The 20,842-nt window shown below is 45.0% G+C and overlaps 1 protein-coding gene across 2 annotated transcripts in view; it reads right to left on the reverse strand.

Moving 5' to 3' along the window:
• olfm2a (olfactomedin 2a) overlaps positions 1-20,842 on the reverse strand; it is a 98,192-nt gene that overhangs the window by 5,141 nt on the left and 72,209 nt on the right. For both annotated transcript variants that reach the window (XM_021625227.2, XM_036938395.1), the window contains exons 3-4: positions 1,995-2,150; positions 175-394 (exon numbers count right to left, since the gene is read on the reverse strand). In XM_021625227.2, the coding sequence (XP_021480902.1) occupies positions 175-394; positions 1,995-2,150 (376 nt within the window). The remainder of the gene's footprint in view (positions 1-174; positions 395-1,994; positions 2,151-20,842) is intronic.

The raw sequence follows: 20,842 nt of genomic DNA on the forward strand, positions 1-20,842 counted from the left end.
ACAAAGACTACCTCTAACCAGTCATAGTAGAGTAGTCCATGACAAGCCAGGAGACATTCAATGCTGTTGGGATGACAGCATCTTTCTGTCAGTATAATGTCATCCTGGATCTTTACCTTTATGGATATTTATGGATCTCCACAGATACACCCGCCCCCCCTCCGCTCTCCTCACCCAGTTTCTGCATGCAGGAGTGGAGCCTGGTCTCCAGCAGCAGGACTCTGTGTCTCAGCTCCTCGTAGTCGTAGGCTCCCATCTCCTCCTGGATGGCCATGAGCACCAGCGACAGGTTCCTCACCTCCTCCCTCACCCGGCTGATCTGACGGGCGTCCGTCTTGTACTGCTCCAACACCGGCAGTAGGGGGAGCAGCTGGGTCACCTTGTCCTTCAACTCCTGCGGGTCGGATGGAGAGAGGGAGAGAGGGGTGAGAAAGAGGAAGATTAGATTCAGAAAGAGGAGTGAGAGAGAAGCCACACACATAGCAAACAGAAGGGCATATTTGTGTGTGTGATGGTAACTGACTGCATTCCAATGTCAGAGCTAATTGCCGTTCTCATGACAAATCCCCAAATGTGTTTTCATGCACACTGTTTATCCTGGACTCCATTGTTTCATTCTCCAATGCATTCTTCCTCATCCGGGGACCTACATCATCTATCCTATCCTAGCCTCAGCTCCACATCTATGACTGATCTGCTGTCAGGGAGGTGGTGGGGCTGATTTCTCATAGGCCAGTGGTGTATCGATGAAGGGGCAGCAGGAGAGGAGAGGTAGCCTGAGGTAGCCTGCTAAGGTACATCAGTGCAGTCCTGTGCTGTGAGGCTATTAGGAGCAGCAGGCACGTCAATAAACCTAGTCTGCCACAGGGGGGGCTGTTTTCTCCTTGTTAAGGTTTATCGTAAATCTGGTGATGGAGCAGCTCTCAGCCCCACAGCGCCACATTATAAATCTCATTTTCCCCCGTTCGCCCCGCAAAAATTCCCTCTCGTTAATCTCCCGTGCCCTGCCAACGGCGACGTTGAGCTCCACACATTCATCAGGCCGTCTCACAGAAAGTCAAATGCAGCTTTTAGACTTACGCAGTTTGTTCTGCACCCATTGGATTGTGAATGAGTATTTATTCACATTTGGAAAGCTATTTGAATTTGCATGACTTGGCATATGCTAGTGATATTAAGATATATTGATTAATGGGGGGGTTCGTAAACATTGCAGTGACTTTAATAATAAAACGAGTTGAGAGAGAAACACCACAGGGCCACTCCCCAGGCCCATCCCTGTTGCCGTGCAGAGTCCCAGCAGTAAATCAAGTTTACGCATTAAGAATTTATCAAAGCATCTTTTAATCAAAACCTTTTATGGTCCATCTAATATCCGCAGGGTGTAAGAAACACGTGAAAAGGACCAGCTGACAGCAAGACAGAAACGCTGTCTGATAATGGAGCCTGAGATTCCGCTTGTAGGAAGATAAGGAATAGATAAATGTGAATATATATGGCTGTTAACAGAGAGAGAGAGAGAGAGAGAGAGAGAGAGAGAGAGAGAGAGAGAGAGAGAGAGAGAGAGAGAGAGAGAGAGAGAGAGAGAGAGAGAGAGAGAGAGAGAGAGAGAGAGAGAGAGAGAGAGAGAGAGAGAGAGAGAGAGACAGAGAGAGAGAGAGAGAGAGAGAGAGAGAGACACTTGCGCTTGGTAGTGGGGTTTTAATAATGCAGGAGAGATTGTGCTCAAGTTGCCTCCTGTACATGACTCAATTACACTGAAATAGCAGATGAAGATAAGCTATGTGAGTGTTAGTGTGTCATTATGTGTTGTGATGTAGAGGAAGCTGTAAGTATACGTTATAAAGCCTGTGCTAGAGTCCAGGGTGTTCCCATAGAACGTTCTTATCAGAAAGTTCACATACACAGTTTAGAAATATGCTTAACGTAGAAACCTGTGTGATTGATCTTCAGTACAGATGAATGGACACATGCACGCATGTCATGTGCGCTACCTGTAAGCTCTTGGGGTTGAGGCTTCGGGGGTTGTCTGAGGCAGTCTTCAGCTTGATGTCTACAGCCTTCATCAGGCTCTCTGTGTTCCTCACATACTGAAGGTCCCTGTTGGTCCGCAGGTCCAGCAACTCCATGGACTGGGTGATGTTCTGGACCTGTCAGTCAAACACACACATGCTGTTAGACGCACAGACAGACAGACAGATAGATACAGAAGCCCCGTTTATACCTGGTCAGACACACATCGTGTCTGGATATCTTACTGGTGTAGACCAATCTGTACAAAGAAACCATTTAAATCATCATTATTCCTCCCTCTAAAATCATTGAGAGGTGGCATTGACTGACTACATCAATATGTGTCTTACAATAAATAAATGTTATTTTGAAGGAATAGCTGTGAAATAATTTGAATAAAATGAAGGGACCAGGAACTCTTGTGACAATGCAGACGGATAACAGACACATTATAATACCATGTGTAGACACATTTCTGGACATGTGGGCACAATCAGTATGTAGACAAGATCAGGATGGACCCATGTTAGCACCATGTATAAACAGGGCTAGAGTCAGACCCACAGACTCACAGACAGACACGCAGTCAGACACACACAAAATGACATGTTTATTCAGTGGCCCGTGTTTTCCTTCTTATTACAATGAATGTGCTGTGCCGTACTCCCAACAGCACTTTGCCTTCACTTCCTCTTATCAGAAGTTAGTTGTCCTCCTCTCACCACCAGCTGTCCAGACCACCCACTGGGACATCTGCCCACTGGAACCACCCACTCACTATACACTCTGCTACTGCTCTATTCCACCCACACACTACACCCACTCTCCCACACACATACTGGCCAGGGTTCAACTGGCCAAACCTTATGTAACTAATTAACAGAATACTTACAACCTCATGCTAATCGCATTAGGTCAACCGTCCCGTGGAAGGGACACCGATCCCGAAGAAGTTTTAACAGAATGAAATATTCATTTGTGTTTTCATGTATGTACATTGAATGAATAGTTAATTCAATGTGTGTATTAAAGTATGTACTGTACATGAATTACACTCTATATACAAAAGTATGATTAGTGGATTCGGTTATTTCAGTCACACCTGAGCACAGAGCCATGCAATCTCCAGAGATAAACATTGGCAGTGGAATGACCTTACTGAAGAGCTCAGTGACTTTCAACAAGTCAGCTCGTCAAATTTCTGTCCTTTTGGCGCTGCCCCGGTCAACTGTAAGTGCTGTTATTGTGAAGTGGAAACGTCTAGGAGAGTAAAAAACATTGGTCCTCGGTTGCAACACTCACTACCGAGTTCCAAACTGCCTCTGGGAGCAACATCAGCACAAGAACTGTTCATCAGGGGGCTTCATGAAATGGGTTTCCACGGCCGAGCAACCCCACACAAGCCTAAGATCACCTGTTCTCTGGAGTGATGGCACCATCTGGCAGTCCGACGGACTAATCTGGGTTTGGCGAATGCTACCTGCCCCAATGCATACCTCCAACTGTAAAGTTTGGTGGAGGAGGGATAATGATTTGGGCTTTTTTTCATGGTAGCGATTGATGGTAGCTAGGCCCCTTGGTTCCAGTGAAGGGAAATCTTATTGCTAGAACATACAATGACATTCTAGAATCTAGACGATTTTGTGCTTCCAACATTGTGGCAACAGTTTGGGGAAGACCCTTTCCTGTTTCAGCATGACAATTCCCCCGTGCATAAAGCGAGGTTCATAAAGACATGGTTTGTCGAGATCTGTGTGGAAAAACTTGACTGGCCTGCACAGAGCCCTGACCTCAACCCCCTCAAACACCTTTGGGATGAATTGGAATGCCGACTGCGAGTCAGGCCTAATCGCCCAACATCAGTGCCCGACCTCACTAATGCTCTTGTGGTTGAATGGAAGCAAGTCCCTGCAACAATGTTCCAACATCCATTGGAAAGCACTCCCATAATAGTGGAGGCTGTTATAGCAACAAAGAGGAGACCAACTCCATTTTAATGCCCATGATTTTGGAATGAGATATTCGATGAGCAGGTGTTCACATACTTTTGGTCATGTAGTGTGTATTATGAAGCCTCCAGTTGTGTGTGACTGTGTGTAGACACACTGTGTCCTGGCAGGTGTTACAGACAGGTATCTCCATCCCCAGAGAGGCCTTGAGGTAACACTAACATTAGCTAACGCTAACCACAGACTGCTAGCTAGTTCCATATTCCTCCTCCTGGCTGGTTTAGATACATGTTCAATCTGCTTCTGCTGTCTGGCGGTCCAGCGCAGTGAGTGATGCTGCTCCATATCTCTTCCTTATCACACTGAGGGAGGTGATAAAAGCTGTTTAAATGTCTGTCTGTTTAAATGTCTGTCTGCTTAAATGTCTGTCTGTTTAAATGTATATCTGTCTCTTTAAACGTCCGTCTGTCTGTCACCTGCGGACACCATGGCTCAGGCTGGGCCTAGGGCTCGCGATAATTGACAGTTAATTAACATAAATGTGTTTAGCGTCTACAGGCATCTACACATACAAGCTGCGTACAAGCCTCTGATGCCTTTGGAACATAAGTCTAATAAATACCATTCATCTACACCATCACAATAAATCCATTATTATTTTAGTTGTCTAAAGAAACATGATATGAAGAAAATGTATTTCAGAAGAACAGAATATGAGTTGGCCTACTGTACGTTATCTTGCTGTGTGCCCATGACATAGACTGTAGCCATGCCATAGGCTGTGGGCTAGTTCATTTAGCAGACAAGATATGCTTATAAGTAGTATGTCATTATTTTATATTATATGATTTTATAGTATGAAGAACATAATTGAACTTAGCTGAATAAAATAGAAAGGATATTTTGCTCATCCAGGAGAGAGTGGGCATATGAAGTGGCTATGTTGAGCGTAAAAATGATAATTTGCTACAGTAGATTTATATGCTAGATTTAGAGTTATTTGGCAACTTTATTTGTGAATGATACAAACCTTAAGAATGTCTTAAATCAAAACAAATATGGGCTGCATGATGCGACGACAGGCTATTGATGATTTGAGAAAGTTGCAAAAAGAACTTGAGCTTTGTTCTTTGCCTCAGGCTGCACGCGCTGTTCTCTCATCATATTTTCATATTTTCCTCCTCGTTTTAGTGGCAACCATCAAAACTCTGCTTCCACACAGGATTGCATATAGAAGGAATGAAGGAGAAAGAGGAGGAGATGGAGACGCACCGTGGTGAGATATTCTCTAGCTAAAGGTAATGTGTCAGCCTATTCATTATGAAAATATAAAGAATGCCCTATTACTAGGCTATTCAAAATCAAATAAAATTCACTATAATTGTAGGCTAACTCTGGAAGCCGACCTGCACAATCAATTAACCAATAGCATCGCCTAGGCCTATACGTTCTCTCCCAGATTAAAGGATATACATTTTGGAGCGTAGCACCAGAACATTCAGTATGCATAATACTACAGTCCAAACTCAAAGACGATTACTAGAATTTGGTGCATTTTGGAGTATTGGCTATGTATTGTATAACGGCACCATTGTTAATTTAATTCTGTTTTTTTGTTCGGGCTTGGGCTCATATATAGGCCTATGGTATTCACAAGCTCTAATAGTATGGGCCTTTTGAATGAATCAACACCTTAGAAAGTCCATTTTGATGTGTTAGGCTTTGAAACACCATCCACAATGAGCATGTTGTCTACTCAGTTTCAACCTGATGTTGAACTTCTTTCTTCAAATTGATCATCACAGTGAGGAGAGTTTTAAAAGCATGAGACTGTTTTGGTGATTAATGTTGGATTTGATTTTTGATTGCATTTGCATTGCTGTCAGAGAGGTTAGAGGGACAATAGAGCCCTGAGTACCAGGTCACTAGGACCTGATGGTCGTTAGAGCCCCGAGTACCAGGTCACTAGGACCTGATGGTCGTTAGAGCCCTGAGTACCAGGTCACTAGGACCTGATGGTCGTTAGAGCCCTGAGTACCAGGTCATTAGGACCTGATGGTCGTTAGAGCCCTGAGTACCAGGTCATTAGGACCTGATGGTCGTTAGAGCCCTGAGTACCAGGTCATTAGGACCTGATGGTCGTTAGAGCCCTGAGTACCAGGTCATTAGACCTGATGGTCAAGTTAGTGAGTTGGGTACTACAAATGCAGTGCATAAGAGGAGATAACTCAACAGTCATGTGGAATTATTATTATTGTATTTTTTTTAGGGGGTAGACCAGCTTATTTATTGCAGATAGATTGTGTCTTCCATAAATGTAATTGTTTGCAACATTTCCAATCTTTGTAAATACATACAGTACCAGTCAAAAGTTTGGACACCTACTCATTCAAGGGTTTTTCGGTATTTTTACTATTTTCTACATTGTTGAATAATAGTGAAGACATCAAAACTATGAAATAACACATATGGGATCATGTAGTAACCAAAAAAGTGATAAACAAATCAAAACATATTTTCGATTTTCCATTCTTTAAAGTAGCCACCTTTTGCCTTGATGACAGTTTTGCACACTCTTGGCATTCTATCAACCAGCATCACCAGGAATGCTTTTCCAGCAGTCTTGAAGGAGTTCCCATACAGTTGAAGTCGGAAGTTTACATACACCTTAGCCTATTTGAATAACATTGACACCCAAAGCACCTTGAAAAATGAATGTGTAACAATACTTATCAGAAGTCATGTTGCTTGATGCCGTTTGCCATCATGTTTCTGTCATCATTTAGAGTTAATGTACTGTATCTTGTTTAATGTTTACCACAAGCATTAGTGCTGAGCTTTGGCAGCATGCATTACAATTCAGAGAGAGAGAGACAGAGAGAGAGAAAGATAATTCTAATCTGATCGTCTTTCTCTCCACTTTCGATGGGCTTGTGTCCTTAATTGCATTGCTCTTCTCTCTCTCTCATTACAATTGACTTTGACTGCCGGTGTGGCGGTAGGTAATATGATCACCGCAACAGCCCTAACCATGACCATGGGTATGGAATTTGTACACCTTTACAAATGATGCTAGATATTGTGGCATTTTATTGTGGTATTTTACAATCTCTGGATAGAATTGAACTTTGTACGGTACATTGTTAGCATATCCTTGGCTGTCTGAGGTGAGGATCATGTCTAGCGCGTTTTAAATGAGGATGTTATATTGGATGACAGAGTGGCTCCATTCAGCCCACCTCCCCCTCCTCTGCTAGGCTCTATGGTATGCTGGGCAGGTGGCTCAGAGACAGAACCACTGACCTCAGGTGTCCTCATTAGTCTGGCCTTTTTTTAGACAGGAGCGGTAGTCCTTCACAGCTGCTGTCTTACAAGCTCACACACACCATGCCCACACACACATTTGTGCATTCGTCAAAAAAGTGTGTGTGTGTGTGTGTGTGTGGGCACAAATGTGTGTGTGTGTGTGTGTGTCAGTCAACAACCTGAGCGGAGGAGACACACAGCGTGAAAGGAAGGGGAAAAGATGGCTATCAGTGTGAATGAGATCAGAGAATTCAGGTGTCTCATTGATACACTGAGGCTTCCACAGCCCATTCAGCATCTCAATTTACCTCACCTCTCCTCTTCTCTCAGCACCCTATCAATGTCGGCCTTCCAATCTCTCGCTCTCTCCCTCCCTCCGCCTCTCCCCTCTATCTTTTTCCCACCCACAGACTCCCCTCACCAACCCTAACTCAATACTGTCTCCTGCCAGGCTCCAGGCTCCAGTGGTCTAGTATGTACAGTAGAGCTGGAGATATGTCTATGAGAAGTTAGAGCACAGTGCCCTGCTGGGGAAAAAGGTCTGGACAAGAATCTCAGAAAGCCAAATTATTAGCCACAACACAACCGCTGAAACCTCTGGAAGGAGTCGGAGAGATGGAGGGTTAGATATACATGCCGAATGACGCGCTCTCGGGGGTCAACAACCACCCATATATAATACAAATGAACAGTAAACATTACACATTAGGAAGTTTCAAAACAATAAAGACATTACAAATGTTATATATATTATATATACAGTGTTGTAACAATGTACAAATGGTTAAAGTACACAAGGGAAAATAAATAAACATAAATATGGGTTGTATTTACAATGGTGTTTGTTCTTCATTGGTTGCCCTTTTCTTGTGGCAACAGGTCACAAATCTTGCTGCTGTGATGGCACACTGTGGAATTTCACCCATTAGATATGGAAGTTTATCAAAATTGGATTTGTTTTCGAATTCTTTGTGGATCTGTGTAATCTGAGGGAAATATGTCTCTAATATGGTCATACATTGGGCAGGAGGTTAGGAAGTGCAGCTCAGTTTCCCCCTCATTTTGTGGGCAGTGTGCATATAGCCTGTATTCATGTCTGCCTATGGCGGCCTTTCTCAATAGCAAGGCTATGCTCACTGAGTCTGTACATAGTCAAAGCTTTCCTTAAGTTTGGGTCAGTCACAGTGGTCAGGTATTCTGCCACTGTGTACTCTCTGTTTAAGGCCAAATAGCATTCTAGTTTGCTCTGTTTTTTTGTTAATTCTTTCCAATGTGTCAAGTAATTATCTTTTTATGTTTTCTCATGATTTGGTTGGGTCTAATTGTGCTGTTGTCCTGGGGCTCTGTGGGGTGTGTTTGTGTTTGTGAACAGAGCCCTAGGACCAGCTTGCTTAGGGGACTCTTCTCCAGGTTCATCTCTCTATAGGTGATGGCTTTGTTATGGAAGGTTTGGGAATCGCTTCCTTTTAGGTGGTTGTAGAATTTAACTGCTCTTTTCTGGATTTTGATAATTAGTGGGTATCAGCCTAATTCTGCTCTGCATGCATTATTTGGTGTTCTACGTTGTACACAGAGGATATTTTTGCAAAATCCTGCATGCAGTCTCTCAATTTGGTGTTTGTCCCATTTTGTGAAGTCTTGGTTGGTGAGCGGACCCCAGACCTCACAACCATAAAGGGCAATGGGCTCTATGATTGATTCAAGTATTTTTTTGCCAGATCCTAATTGGTATATTGAAATTTATGTTCCTTTTGATGGCATAGAATGCCCTTCTTGCCATGTCTCTCAGATCGTTCACAGCATTGTGGAAGTTACCTGTGGCGCTGATGTTTAGGCCAAGGTATGTATAGTTTTTTGTGTGCTCTAGGGCAACAGTGTCTAGATGTAATTTGTATTTGTGGTCCTGGCGACTGGACGTTTTTTGGAACACCATTATTTTGGTCTTACTGAGATTTACTGTCAGGGCCCAGGTCTGACAGAATCGGTGCAGAAGATCTAGGTGCTGCTGTAGGCCCTCCTTGGTTGGTGACAGAAGCACCAGATCATCAGCAAACAGTAGACATTTGACTTCGGATTCTAGTAGGGTGAGGCCGGATGCTGCAGACTTTTCTAATCCGTCTCTGTCTCTGTCTCTGTCTCTGTCTCTGTCTCTGTCTCTGTCTCTGTCTCTGTCTCTGTCTCTGTCTCTGTCTCTGTCTCTGTCTCTGTCTCTGTCTCTGTCTCTGTCTCTGTCTCTGTCTCTGTCTCTCTCTCTCTCTCTCTCTCTCTCTCTCTCTCTCTCTCTCTCTCTCTCTCTCTCTCTCTCTCTCTCTCTCTCTCTCTCTCTCTCTCTCTCTCTCTCTCTCTCTCTCTCTCTCTCTCTCTCTCTCTCTCTCTCTCTCTCTCTCTCTCTCTCTCTCTCTCTCTCTCTCTCTCTCTCTCTCTCTCTCTCTCTCTCTCTCTCTCTCTCTCTCTCTCTCTCTCTCTCTCGTGCTAAGTGCGAGTTTTGTGTAGAGTTTCCTTTTCTTGGTGATATCCTTTTTCTTCTATGCATGATTAAGGTTATTATTTTTATTTTCTTGTTGTGGTAGAATTAAGTATATTGTTTTTCGTTTCGAAATTACTCTGACTTTGGGGACGCCGTCCCTGTCACTTCGGCACGGCTTTAGGTGTGTTACTGAAGCTACTGTCACGGTGGAGGAGTTTCTGGTCGCCGCAGGATATGAAAATGTTGCTTATGCGTCACGGATGAATAAAGCGTTGGTGTTATTTCTTAAAGAAGAGTGTCTGTAGATCGTATGGTTGAGCATGGCGTACTTCTTAAAGAAGAGCCCCTTGTTGATCGGATGGTTGAGCATGGCGTACTTCTTAAAGAAGAGCGTCTTGTTGATCGGATGGTTGAGTATGGCGTACTTCTTAAAGAAGAGCCCCTTGTTGATCGGATGGTTGAGCATGGCGTACTTCTTAAAGAAGAGTGTCTTGTTGATCGGATGGTTGAGCATGGCGTACTTCTTAAAGAAGAGCCCCTTGTTGATCGGATGGTTGAGCATGGCGTACTTCTTAAAGAAGAGCGTCTTGTTGATTGGATGGTTGAGTATGGCGTACTTCTTAAAGAAGAGCCCCTTGTTGATCGGATGGTTGAGCATGGCGTACTTCTTAAAGAAGAGTGTCTTGTTGATCGGATGGTTGAGCATGGCGTACTTCTTAAAGAAGAGCCCCTTGTTGATCGGATGGTTGAGCATGGCGTACTTCTTAAAGAAGAGCGTCTTGTTGATTGGATGGTTGAGTATGGCGTACTTCTTAAAGAAGAGCCCCTTGTTGATCGGATGGTTGAGCATGGCGTACTTCTTAAAGAAGAGCCCTTCGTTGATCGTATGGTTGAGCATGGCGTACTTCTTAAAGAAGAGCCCCTCGTTGATCGGATGGTTGAGCATGGCGTACTTCTTAAAGAAGAGCCCCTCGTTGATCGGATGGTTGAGTATGGCGTACTTCTTAAAGAAGAGTGTCTGGTTGATCGGATGGTTGAACATGGCGTACTTCTTAAAGAAGAGAGTCTTGTTGATCGGATGGTTGAGCATGGCGTACTTCTTAAAGAAGAGCCCCTTGTTGATCGGATGGTTGAGCATGGCGTACTTCTTAAAGAAGAGCCCCTTGTTGATCGGATGGTTGAGCATGGCGTACTTCTTAAAGAAGAGCCCCTTGTTGATCGGATGGTTGAGCATGGCGTACTTCTTAAAGAAGAGCCCCTTGTTGATCGGATGGTTGAGTATGGCGTACTTCTTAAAGAAGAGCGCCTTGTTGATCGGATGGTTGAGCATGGCATACTTCTTAAAGAAGAGCCCCTTGTTGATCGGATGGTTGAGCATGGCGTACTTCTTAAAGAAGAGCGTCTTGTTGATCGGATGGTTGAGCATGGCGTACTTCTTAAAGAAGAGCCCCTTGTTGATCGGATGGTTGAGCATGGCGTACTTCTTAAAGAAGAGCGTCTTGTTGATCGGATGGTTGAGTATGGCGTACTTATTAAAGAAGAGCCCCTTGTTGATCGGATGGTTGAGCATGGTGTATTTCTTAAAGAAGAGTGTCTGGTTGATCGGATGGTTGAGCATGGCATACTTCTTAAAGAAGAGAGTCTTGTTGATCGGATGGTTGAGCATGGCGTACTTCTTAAAGAAGAGCGTCTTGTTGATCGGATGGTTGAGTATGGCGTACTTCTTAAAGAAGAGCCCCTTGTTGATCGGATGGTTGAGCATGGCGTACTTCTTAAAGAAGAGCCCCTTGTTGATCGGATGGTTGAGCATGGTGTACTTCTTAAAGAAGAGTGTCTTGTTGATCAGATGGTTGAGCATGGTGTACTTCTTAAAGAAGAGCCCCTTGTTGATCGGATGGTTGAGTATGGCGTACTTCTTAAAGAAGAGCGCCTTGTTGATCGTATGGTTGAGCATGGCGTACTTCTTAAAGAAGAGCCCCTTGTTGATCGGATGGTTGAGTATGGCGTACTTCTTAAAGAAGAGCGTCTTGTTGATCGGATGGTTGAGCATGGCGTACTTCTTAAAGAAGAGCGTCTTGTTGATCGGATGGTTGAGCATGGCGTACTTCTTAAAGAAGAGCGCCTTGTTGATCGGATGGTTGAGCATGGCATACTTCTTAAAGAAGAGCCCCTTGTTGATCGGATGGTTGAGCATGGCGTACTTCTTAAAGAAGAGTGTCTGGTTGATCGGATGGTTGAGCATGGCGTACTTCTTAAAGAAGAGCCCCTTGTTGATCGGATGGTTGAGCATGGTGTACTTCTTAAAGAAGAGTGTCTGTAGATCGTATGGTTGAGCATGGCGTACTTCTTAAAGGAATGTTTATTCAAGTTACGTCGCTTTTTTCTCCATCAACAGGGGTAACAATTTCCATTGTACAGTCGTTTATTCCCAATGAGCTATTGGAGCGCCAGTTATTGCGGTTTGGGAAGTTTACAAGTTCAATTAAGATTGTCCTGTTGGGTTGCAAACACCCGGTGTTGAAACAGGTTATCACGTTTTGACGACAGGTGTTTATGTTTTTGGACTCACCGGAGCAGACTTTGGAGTTATCAACAAGAGCCCCTTGTTGATCGGATGGTTGAGCATGGCGTACTTCTTAAAGAAGAGCCCCTTGTTGATCGGATGGTTGAGCATGGCGTACTTCTTAAAGAAGAGCCCCTTGTTGATCGGATGGTTGAGCATGGCGTACTTCTTAAAGAAGAGCCCCTTGTTGATCGGATGGTTGAGTATGGCGTACTTCTTAAAGAAGAGCGCCTTGTTGATCGGATGGTTGAGCATGGCATACTTCTTAAAGAAGAGCCCCTTGTTGATCGGATGGTTGAGCATGGCGTACTTCTTAAAGAAGAGCGTCTTGTTGATCGGATGGTTGAGCATGGCGTACTTCTTAAAGAAGAGCCCCTTGTTGATCGGATGGTTGAGCATGGCGTACTTCTTAAAGAAGAGCGCCTTGTTGATCGGATGGTTGAGTATGGCGTACTTCTTAAAGAAGAGCCCCTTGTTGATCGGATGGTTGAGCATGGTGTATTTCTTAAAGAAGAGTGTCTGGTTGATCGGATGGTTGAGCATGGCATACTTCTTAAAGAAGAGAGTCTTGTTGATCGGATGGTTGAGCATGGCGTACTTCTTAAAGAAGAGCGTCTTGTTGATCGGATGGTTGAGTATGGCGTACTTCTTAAAGAAGAGCCCCTTGTTGATCGGATGGTTGAGCATGGCGTACTTCTTAAAGAAGAGCCCCTTGTTGATCGGATGGTTGAGCATGGTGTACTTCTTAAAGAAGAGTGTCTTGTTGATCAGATGGTTGAGCATGGTGTACTTCTTAAAGAAGAGCCCCTTGTTGATCGGATGGTTGAGTATGGCGTACTTCTTAAAGAAGAGCGCCTTGTTGATCGTATGGTTGAGCATGGCGTACTTCTTAAAGAAGAGCCCCTTGTTGATCGGATGGTTGAGTATGGCGTACTTCTTAAAGAAGAGCGTCTTGTTGATCGGATGGTTGAGCATGGCGTACTTCTTAAAGAAGAGCGTCTTGTTGATCGGATGGTTGAGCATGGCGTACTTCTTAAAGAAGAGCGCCTTGTTGATCGGATGGTTGAGCATGGCATACTTCTTAAAGAAGAGCCCCTTGTTGATCGGATGGTTGAGCATGGCGTACTTCTTAAAGAAGAGTGTCTGGTTGATCGGATGGTTGAGCATGGCGTACTTCTTAAAGAAGAGCCCCTTGTTGATCGGATGGTTGAGCATGGTGTACTTCTTAAAGAAGAGTGTCTGTAGATCGTATGGTTGAGCATGGCGTACTTCTTAAAGGAATGTTTATTCAAGTTACGTCGCTTTTTTCTCCATCAACAGGGGTAACAATTTCCATTGTACAGTCGTTTATTCCCAATGAGCTATTGGAGCGCCAGTTATTGCGGTTTGGGAAGTTTACAAGTTCAATTAAGATTGTCCTGTTGGGTTGCAAACACCCGGTGTTGAAACAGGTTATCACGTTTTGACGACAGGTGTTTATGTTTTTGGACTCACCGGAGCAGACTTTGGAGTTATCGTTTAAAGTCAAGTATGACAACAGAATGTATATGGATTATGCTAGTACGGGTAGTCACCGCTGTTTTGAGTGTGGGGATGTTGGTCATAAGCGACATGCTTGCCCGAAAAGGGAGAAGGCCGAGGGAGGGGCGCGGGTGGTCATCGTAACGCCTGGGCCCATTGATGTAGGGAGAGGTGGACCGACAGCGGTAGAGCAGCCAAAAGCACCTGTTGCTGAGGAACAAGTTATCCGTGTTGAGGGCACGGAGTTGCAACCTGTATTAGAGGAAAATGTTATGCTACAGAAAAGTATTGTTGTAGAAGGTAAGGATGTATCTGAAGAGCCAGTTCCTCAGACTGGTGAGCAGGTGCCCAGTACGAGTGCTGGGGTAAATGAGGGGGTTCATGTGGAGCTAGGCTCCCAGGGAGTGGAGGAGATGCCCACTACGAGTAATGAGGTACAGGAGGGTTTTCATGTGGAGCTAGGCTCCCAGATAGTGGAGGAGATGCCCACTACGAGTGCTGGGGTTCATGTGGAGCTAGGCTCCCAGGGAGTGGAGGAGATTCCCACTACGAGTAATGAGGTACAGGAGGGTTTTCATGTGGAGCTAGACTCCCAGATAGTGGAGGAGATGCCCACTACGAGTGCTGGGGTTCATGTGGAGCTAGGCTCCCAGGTAGTGGAGGAGATGCCCACTATGAGTAATGAGGTTCAGGTGGGGCTAGTCTCCCAGGTAGTGGAGGAGAATGATGAGGTGCAAGTGGGGAGTGTTGAAAGGGGTGTGGTAGAGGGGAGTCAGTTGTCTGTGGTCTCAGCTGAGGATCAGGAGAAGGATATGGATATCTCTTTTGATATGATATCTGCTGGTGAGGACTCAGTTTATGATCTAGAGGAGGTAAATGAGTTTCTGGATCAAACTTTTGGGAAATCTGTCAAATTGGCAGATTATTTTGATGTTGATACATTTGTGAGGTCAGCTGTGATGTTACAGAAGACGGTGGGGTTAGACCAATTGAGTGAAAAGAAGCGGTTTCGCTTGAGGAAATGTGTTACTGCTGTTGCAGCAGCAAAAGGTGGTGGGAAACATGGTCAGGTTAAGAGAAGATTAAAATAATGATGATGATCATGCTTCATAGGGTGTTTTTTTTCTCCTTGGTTTCTCTGTGATTTCTTCTGCTTTTCTTTTATCTTTTCTATACGGAGGTACTAAGGGTAGGTTCTCTCAATATTAATGGGGGAAGGGACAGGAATACGAGGGCTTGGGTATTAGAAGTAATAAAACAGAAAAGGCTTAATGTAGTTTTCCTACAGGAGACACATAGTGATGAGGCTAATGAGGTTGACTGGGGTATGTGGTGGGAGGGGCAGCATGTAATCTTGTTTTCCTCAGGTTTAGGGGTGACTGTGGTATCTACAACAGAGATTGTTAAGGGTCGGGTTTTATTGGTCAAGGTGGATGTTATGTTTTTAAAATTATTTTTGAATGTTTATGCTCCTAATGAGGGTACAGAGCGTATTGCTGTATTTGATCAAATAAAGGAAACCTTAAGACAGTGTGACCAAGAGGGCTGTATGGTCTTATGGGGGGACTGGAACTGGAACTGTACAGTGGATTTTACTGTTGATCGCACCGCTGAAGAACCTCCCCTGCGGTCAGCAACTTGTCTGTCTGGTTTATTAACTGAGTTTGAGCTTTCGGATGTGTGGAGAGTACGGAATGTGAAAGTTAGGCAGTACACATGGCTAAAAGTTAATGAAGGTTGTGTCAGTGCAGCAAGGTTAGACAGGTTGTATGTTTCTGAGCAATACTGTAGTAGGGTTGGAAGGTGTGCCATTACTCCTGTGGGTTTCTCTGATCATCATATTGTTACTGTTGATATTCACTTGTCCTGTCCACGAAGGTCATCACCTTACTGGTATTTTAATGTTAAATTGTTACATGATGTCATGTTTTGTGAAAGGTTTGTGTTGTTTTGGAGAAAATGGAGTGTTACAAAAGGGAATTTTGAGTCCTTGAGACAATGGTGGGAGGTTGGGAAGGCCCAAATACGAGTATTTTGTCAACAGTATACTGCTCTGTCTTGTATTGAAGTAAAAGAGACTATCAGGGACATCAAATCTATTGAATTGAAGCTGCTCACTCAGAACGACCCTGGACTAGTCATGAACTTACAGGACAAGAGACAGGTCGTTTCTACATGAAAGATTGAAGGGTGCCTTGATTAGGTCTCGTTTCGCTTCCCTCAAGGATATGGATGCTCCTAGCACTTTTTTTTAAACCTAGCACAGTCAACATTGCAACGTAAACAGATGGTCTGCCTTCGTCTCCGTGATGGGAAGGTGACCACGGATGACAGTGAAATGCGTCAACATGCCATGGATTTCTACTCTGCCCTCTATAAGGCGGAGGATTGGGACTCTCTGTGTACTGAACAGTTGTTACACGGTCTTCCTCAATTGGGACCTGAGCAGAGAGCTGCTTTGGACTCTGACATTACTCTGCAGGAGCTGTCCACAGCAGTTATGCAGCTCTCAACAGGCCGAACCCCTGGCATCGATGGTTTACCATCTGAGTTTTCTAAGCACTTTTGGGGGTCTGTTGGGGTGAATTTTTATGAAGTGGTGTGTGAATCCTTTCATGAGGGTTCTCTTCCTTTATCCTGTCAACGTGCAGTGCCTTCACTGTTGCCAAAAAGGGGGGATTTGGCTCTCATAAAAAATTGGAGAACTGTTGCTTTGCTGTGCGCAAAATATAAAATTGTATTTAAATGTCTCTCAAACAGGTTGAAAGAGTATCTGGGATTGTTGGTCCACAAGGACCAGTCTTACTGTGTACCTGACCACTCTATTGTTGACAACTTGTTTCTGATAAGAGATGTTTTAGACATGTGTAAACTGTCTGATGTAAATGTGGGTTTACTTTCTTTGGATCAGGAGAAGGCTTTTGATCGTGTGGACCACCAGTACTTGTTTAAAACAATGAAAGCCTTTGGGTTTGGGGATGTTTTTTTAGTCTTGGATGAGTTTATTGTATGCTGGGGCCTCGTCTATGGTGAATGTGGGGGGTGGTTTGAGTTGCCCCATCCCTGTCCAAAGGGCATCAGGCAGGGATGCCCAATTTCAGGGCAGTTATATAGTCTGGCAATTGAACCAATGCTTTGATTTTTAAGAGCGAAGCTTACAGGTTTCTCTGTTCCAGGTGTAATGAAGGGTCCCACGATAGCACTGTCTGCGTATGCAGATGACATGACAGTTTTTATTACAGGGGGTGAGGATGTTAAGGTTCTCTCAAATGCTTTAAAGGTGTATGAGGGGGCCTCCTCAGCTAGAGTCAATTGGGAAAAGAGTGAATCACTGTGGGCAGGTCAGCTTCAGACGGGGTCTGCTCCACGGTTATCAGGGGGGCTTCAGTGGGGCAGAGAAGGGATGAAGATATTGGGGATTTTGCTAGGCTCCGATGTCTTTCAGAAAAAGAACTGGGAGGGTGTAGTGGAGAAAGTGTGTGCCAGACTGTCAAGGTGGAAATGGGTTCTGCCCCAGCTGTCTTATAGGGGAAGGGTCCTGGTAGCTAATAATCTTGCTGCCTCTACCCTGTGCCACAGACTAATGATTTTACTGCCACCGGGGGGGTCTGTTACAAGAGCTTCAGAGGACCCTTGTGAATTTCTTCTGGCCTGGACAACACTGGATTAAAGCTGCGGCCCTGTACCTGCCACTGCACGAGGGTGGGCAAGGCCTGGTGGACATTTCCTCTAGGATCATGGCTTTCCGGCTTCAAGGAGCCCAGAGACTGTTGTACAGTGACGGTTCTAGCTGGGTCGACACAGCCTATACTTTGATGAGGAGAGCAGGCTGTTTGGGCTTAGACAAGCACATTTTTCTCTTAAAGCGGGAGGGGTGTGATTTGTCTGGCCTAACTCCATTCTATGAGTCTGTCATGCAGGCTTGGAGAGTTCTTGACAAGTTCCGTAAGGCCGGCATGCTACCAGGGATGTGGCTTTTTGAAGAGCCCCTTTTTTTACAACACTGCCATCCAGTCCTGTGCTCTGGGTTCAGCCAGCCTACGTTCATGCCTGTTAGGTGTGGGGTGTACCAAGCTGGGTCATTTGATGCAGTGCAGGAGCAGATTGTTGGAGGAGCTGGGAGAAAGAGCAGGGATCCGGTAATCTCGCTTACTGAGGAAGGTCGTCGCTGAGGTCTGTGACTCCTTGCCAGTACCTTATCTGCAGTATGTGACTGACACTTCCAATTCTGATCGGTGGACGGAGGGTCTGTATTATGTGTTCCCTGCACTGATTGTTAGTGCTGCGGTGGGGGCATTCGAGGACAATGTGGGGATGCTGCTTTCCTTCGATACCCCAGAGCTGGGGGAGTTCAAGGAGGTTGGAAAGAAGGCCATGTACAGAATATGTGTAAAAGTGTCCCATGCCTCTTCCCTGGAAGGGGTCAAATCAACGAGGCGGGTGTGTTTGGTCCAGGTGCATCCCCAAAAGGCTGTTGGCGATCACCATACACACTGCCTATTGAGAAGAGGACAGCTGATCTCCAATGGAGGATAATACATGGAGCTATAGCCACCAATATGTATCTGGTACTGAGTGAGTGCAAACTCTGGCACATCTGTTCTTACAGTGTCCCAGGTTGGTCGGGATGATTGACCTGATCACTTCTTGTTTCTCAGCTCTGGGAGAGGTTTTCTCTTCCCAACTGTTTATATTTGGGCTAAAGTACAGGTTTAGTCAAAAGGGTGTAGTTGAGGCCTCCCGTGTGGCGCAGTGGTTAAGGGCGCTGTACTGCAGCGCCAGCTGTGCCACCAGAGACTCTGGGTTTGCGCCCAGGCTCTGTCGTAACCGTCCGCGACCGGGAGGTCCGTGGGGCGACGCACAATTGGCCTAGCGTCGTCCGGGTTAGGGAGGGGTTGGCCGGTAGGGATATCCTTGTCTCATCGCGCACCAGCGACTCCTGTGGTGGGCCGGGCGCAGTGCACGCTAACCAAGGTTGCCAGGTGCACGGCGTTTCCTCCGACACATTGGTGCGGCTGGTTTCCGGGTTGGATGACCACTGTGTTAAGAAGCAGTGCTGCTTGGTTGGGTTGTGAATCGGAGGACGCATGACTTTCAACCTTCGTCTCTCCCGAGCCCGTACGGGAGTTGTAGCGATGAGACAAGATAGTAGCTAAAACAATTGGATACCACGAAATTGGGGAGAAAACGAGGTAAAATAAAAAAAAAAGGGTGTAGTTGTGTTGCTTAATTTAGTGTTAGGGGCAGCTAAATTAGCGATATGGAAGACCCGAAAGAACAGGGGTCTGTGGATGTGGTGGGAATGCTGGAGGGAATGTTGGCAGCAGGACTGAGGGTTGAGTCTGCGTATTATAAACTGGTCAACAATATTGATCTGTTTTTGAGTATATGGGGTATTCAGAGGCTGTTGTGTTTAGTTACCGTGGAGGAGGATTTGGAGTTGTGTTTTTAATTGATGTGTAACTGTGGTTTTGTATGAGTATTTATTGTGTTGTGGGCTCCCAGACCCAATAAAGATTATTTCAACTTTCTCTCTCCCTGAATACATAATACCTAACCACTAGGCTCTCTTCTAGACCTGAAAGGATCGGTTAGGTTGCACCTTGTGATTCACCTTGGCATCTGATTTTCTGGGGTTGCTTGAACCTATCCAATCATTTCCGACTTACAGGAAAGTCTAGGAGAGTCTATGGAATTCAGCATCGCTCTCCCAAACCTGTTTGTGTATGTGTATGTTTGTGTATGTGTGTAGGGCACAGAGAGTGGTTGGAGATTGCATTTGCATATTCAGTGCTCTGAGGCCGCTGCCTATTCCAGCATCTCTCTACGTGTTTGAGGATATGTGTTTCACACACAGCTTTGTTAGTGGCAGGCACAAAAACAGATGTGTGTAAATGAGTGCATGCTCTCCGGTTTTTTATGCAGGCATTTTTTTGCAGGCATTCTATTTCATATGGCTGCTGTGCTGTAGTGTATGAGTGTAGAGAGATGGTGTAGAGAGTGTATGAGTGTAGAGAGATGGTGTAGTGAGTGTATGTGTGTAGAGAGATGGTGTAGAGAGTGTATGAGTGTCGAGAGATGACGTAGTGAGTGTATGAGTGTAGAGAGATGGCGTAGTGAGTGTATGAGTGTAGAGAGATGGTGTAGAGAGTGTATGAGTGTAGAGAGATGGCGTAGAGAGTGTATGAGTGTAGAGAGATGGTGTAGAGAGTGTATGAGTGTAGAGAGATGGCGTAGTGAGTGTATGAGTGTAGAGAGATGGTATAGAGAGTGTATGAGTGTAGAGAGATGGTGTAGAGAGTGTATGAGTGTAGAGAGATGGCGTAGAGAGTGTATGAGTGTAGAGAGATGGTGTAGAGAGTGTATGAGTGTAGAGAGATGGCGTAGTGAGTGTATGAGTGTAGAGAGATGGTGTAGAGAGTGTATGAGTGTAGAGAGATGGTGTAGAGAGTGTATGAGTGTAGAGAGATGGCGTAGAGAGTGTATGAGTGTAGAGAGATGGCGTAGAGAGTGTATGAGTGTAGAGAGATGGCGTAGAGAGTGTATGAGTGTAGAGAGATGGTGTAGAGAGTGTATGAGTGTAGAAAGATGGTGTGTAGAGAGATGGTGTAGTGAGTGTATGAGTGTGGAGAGCTGGTGTAGAGAGTGTATGAGTGTAGAGAGATGGCGTAGAGAGTGTATGAGTGTAGAGAGATGGCGTAGAGAGTGTATGAGTGTAGAGAGATGGCGTAGAGAGTGTATGAGTGTAGAGAGATGGTGTAGTGAGTGTATGAGTGTGGGGAGCTGGTGTAGAGAGTGTATGAGTGTAGAGAGATGGTGTAGTGAGTGTATGAGTGTAGAGAGATGGCGTAGAGAGTGTATGAGTGTAGAAAGATGGTGTGTAGAGTGTATGAGTGTAGAGAGATGGTGTAGTGAGTGTATGAGTGTAGAGAGATGGTGTAGAGAGTGTATGAGTGCAGAGAGATGGTGTAGTGAGTGTATGAGTGTAGAGAGATGGTGTAGAGAGTGTATGAGTGTAGAAAG

The sequence above is a fragment of the Oncorhynchus mykiss genome, chromosome 12, assembly GCF_013265735.2.
Source record: "Oncorhynchus mykiss isolate Arlee chromosome 12, USDA_OmykA_1.1, whole genome shotgun sequence".
Classification (NCBI taxonomy): Eukaryota; Metazoa; Chordata; class Actinopteri; order Salmoniformes; family Salmonidae; genus Oncorhynchus; species Oncorhynchus mykiss.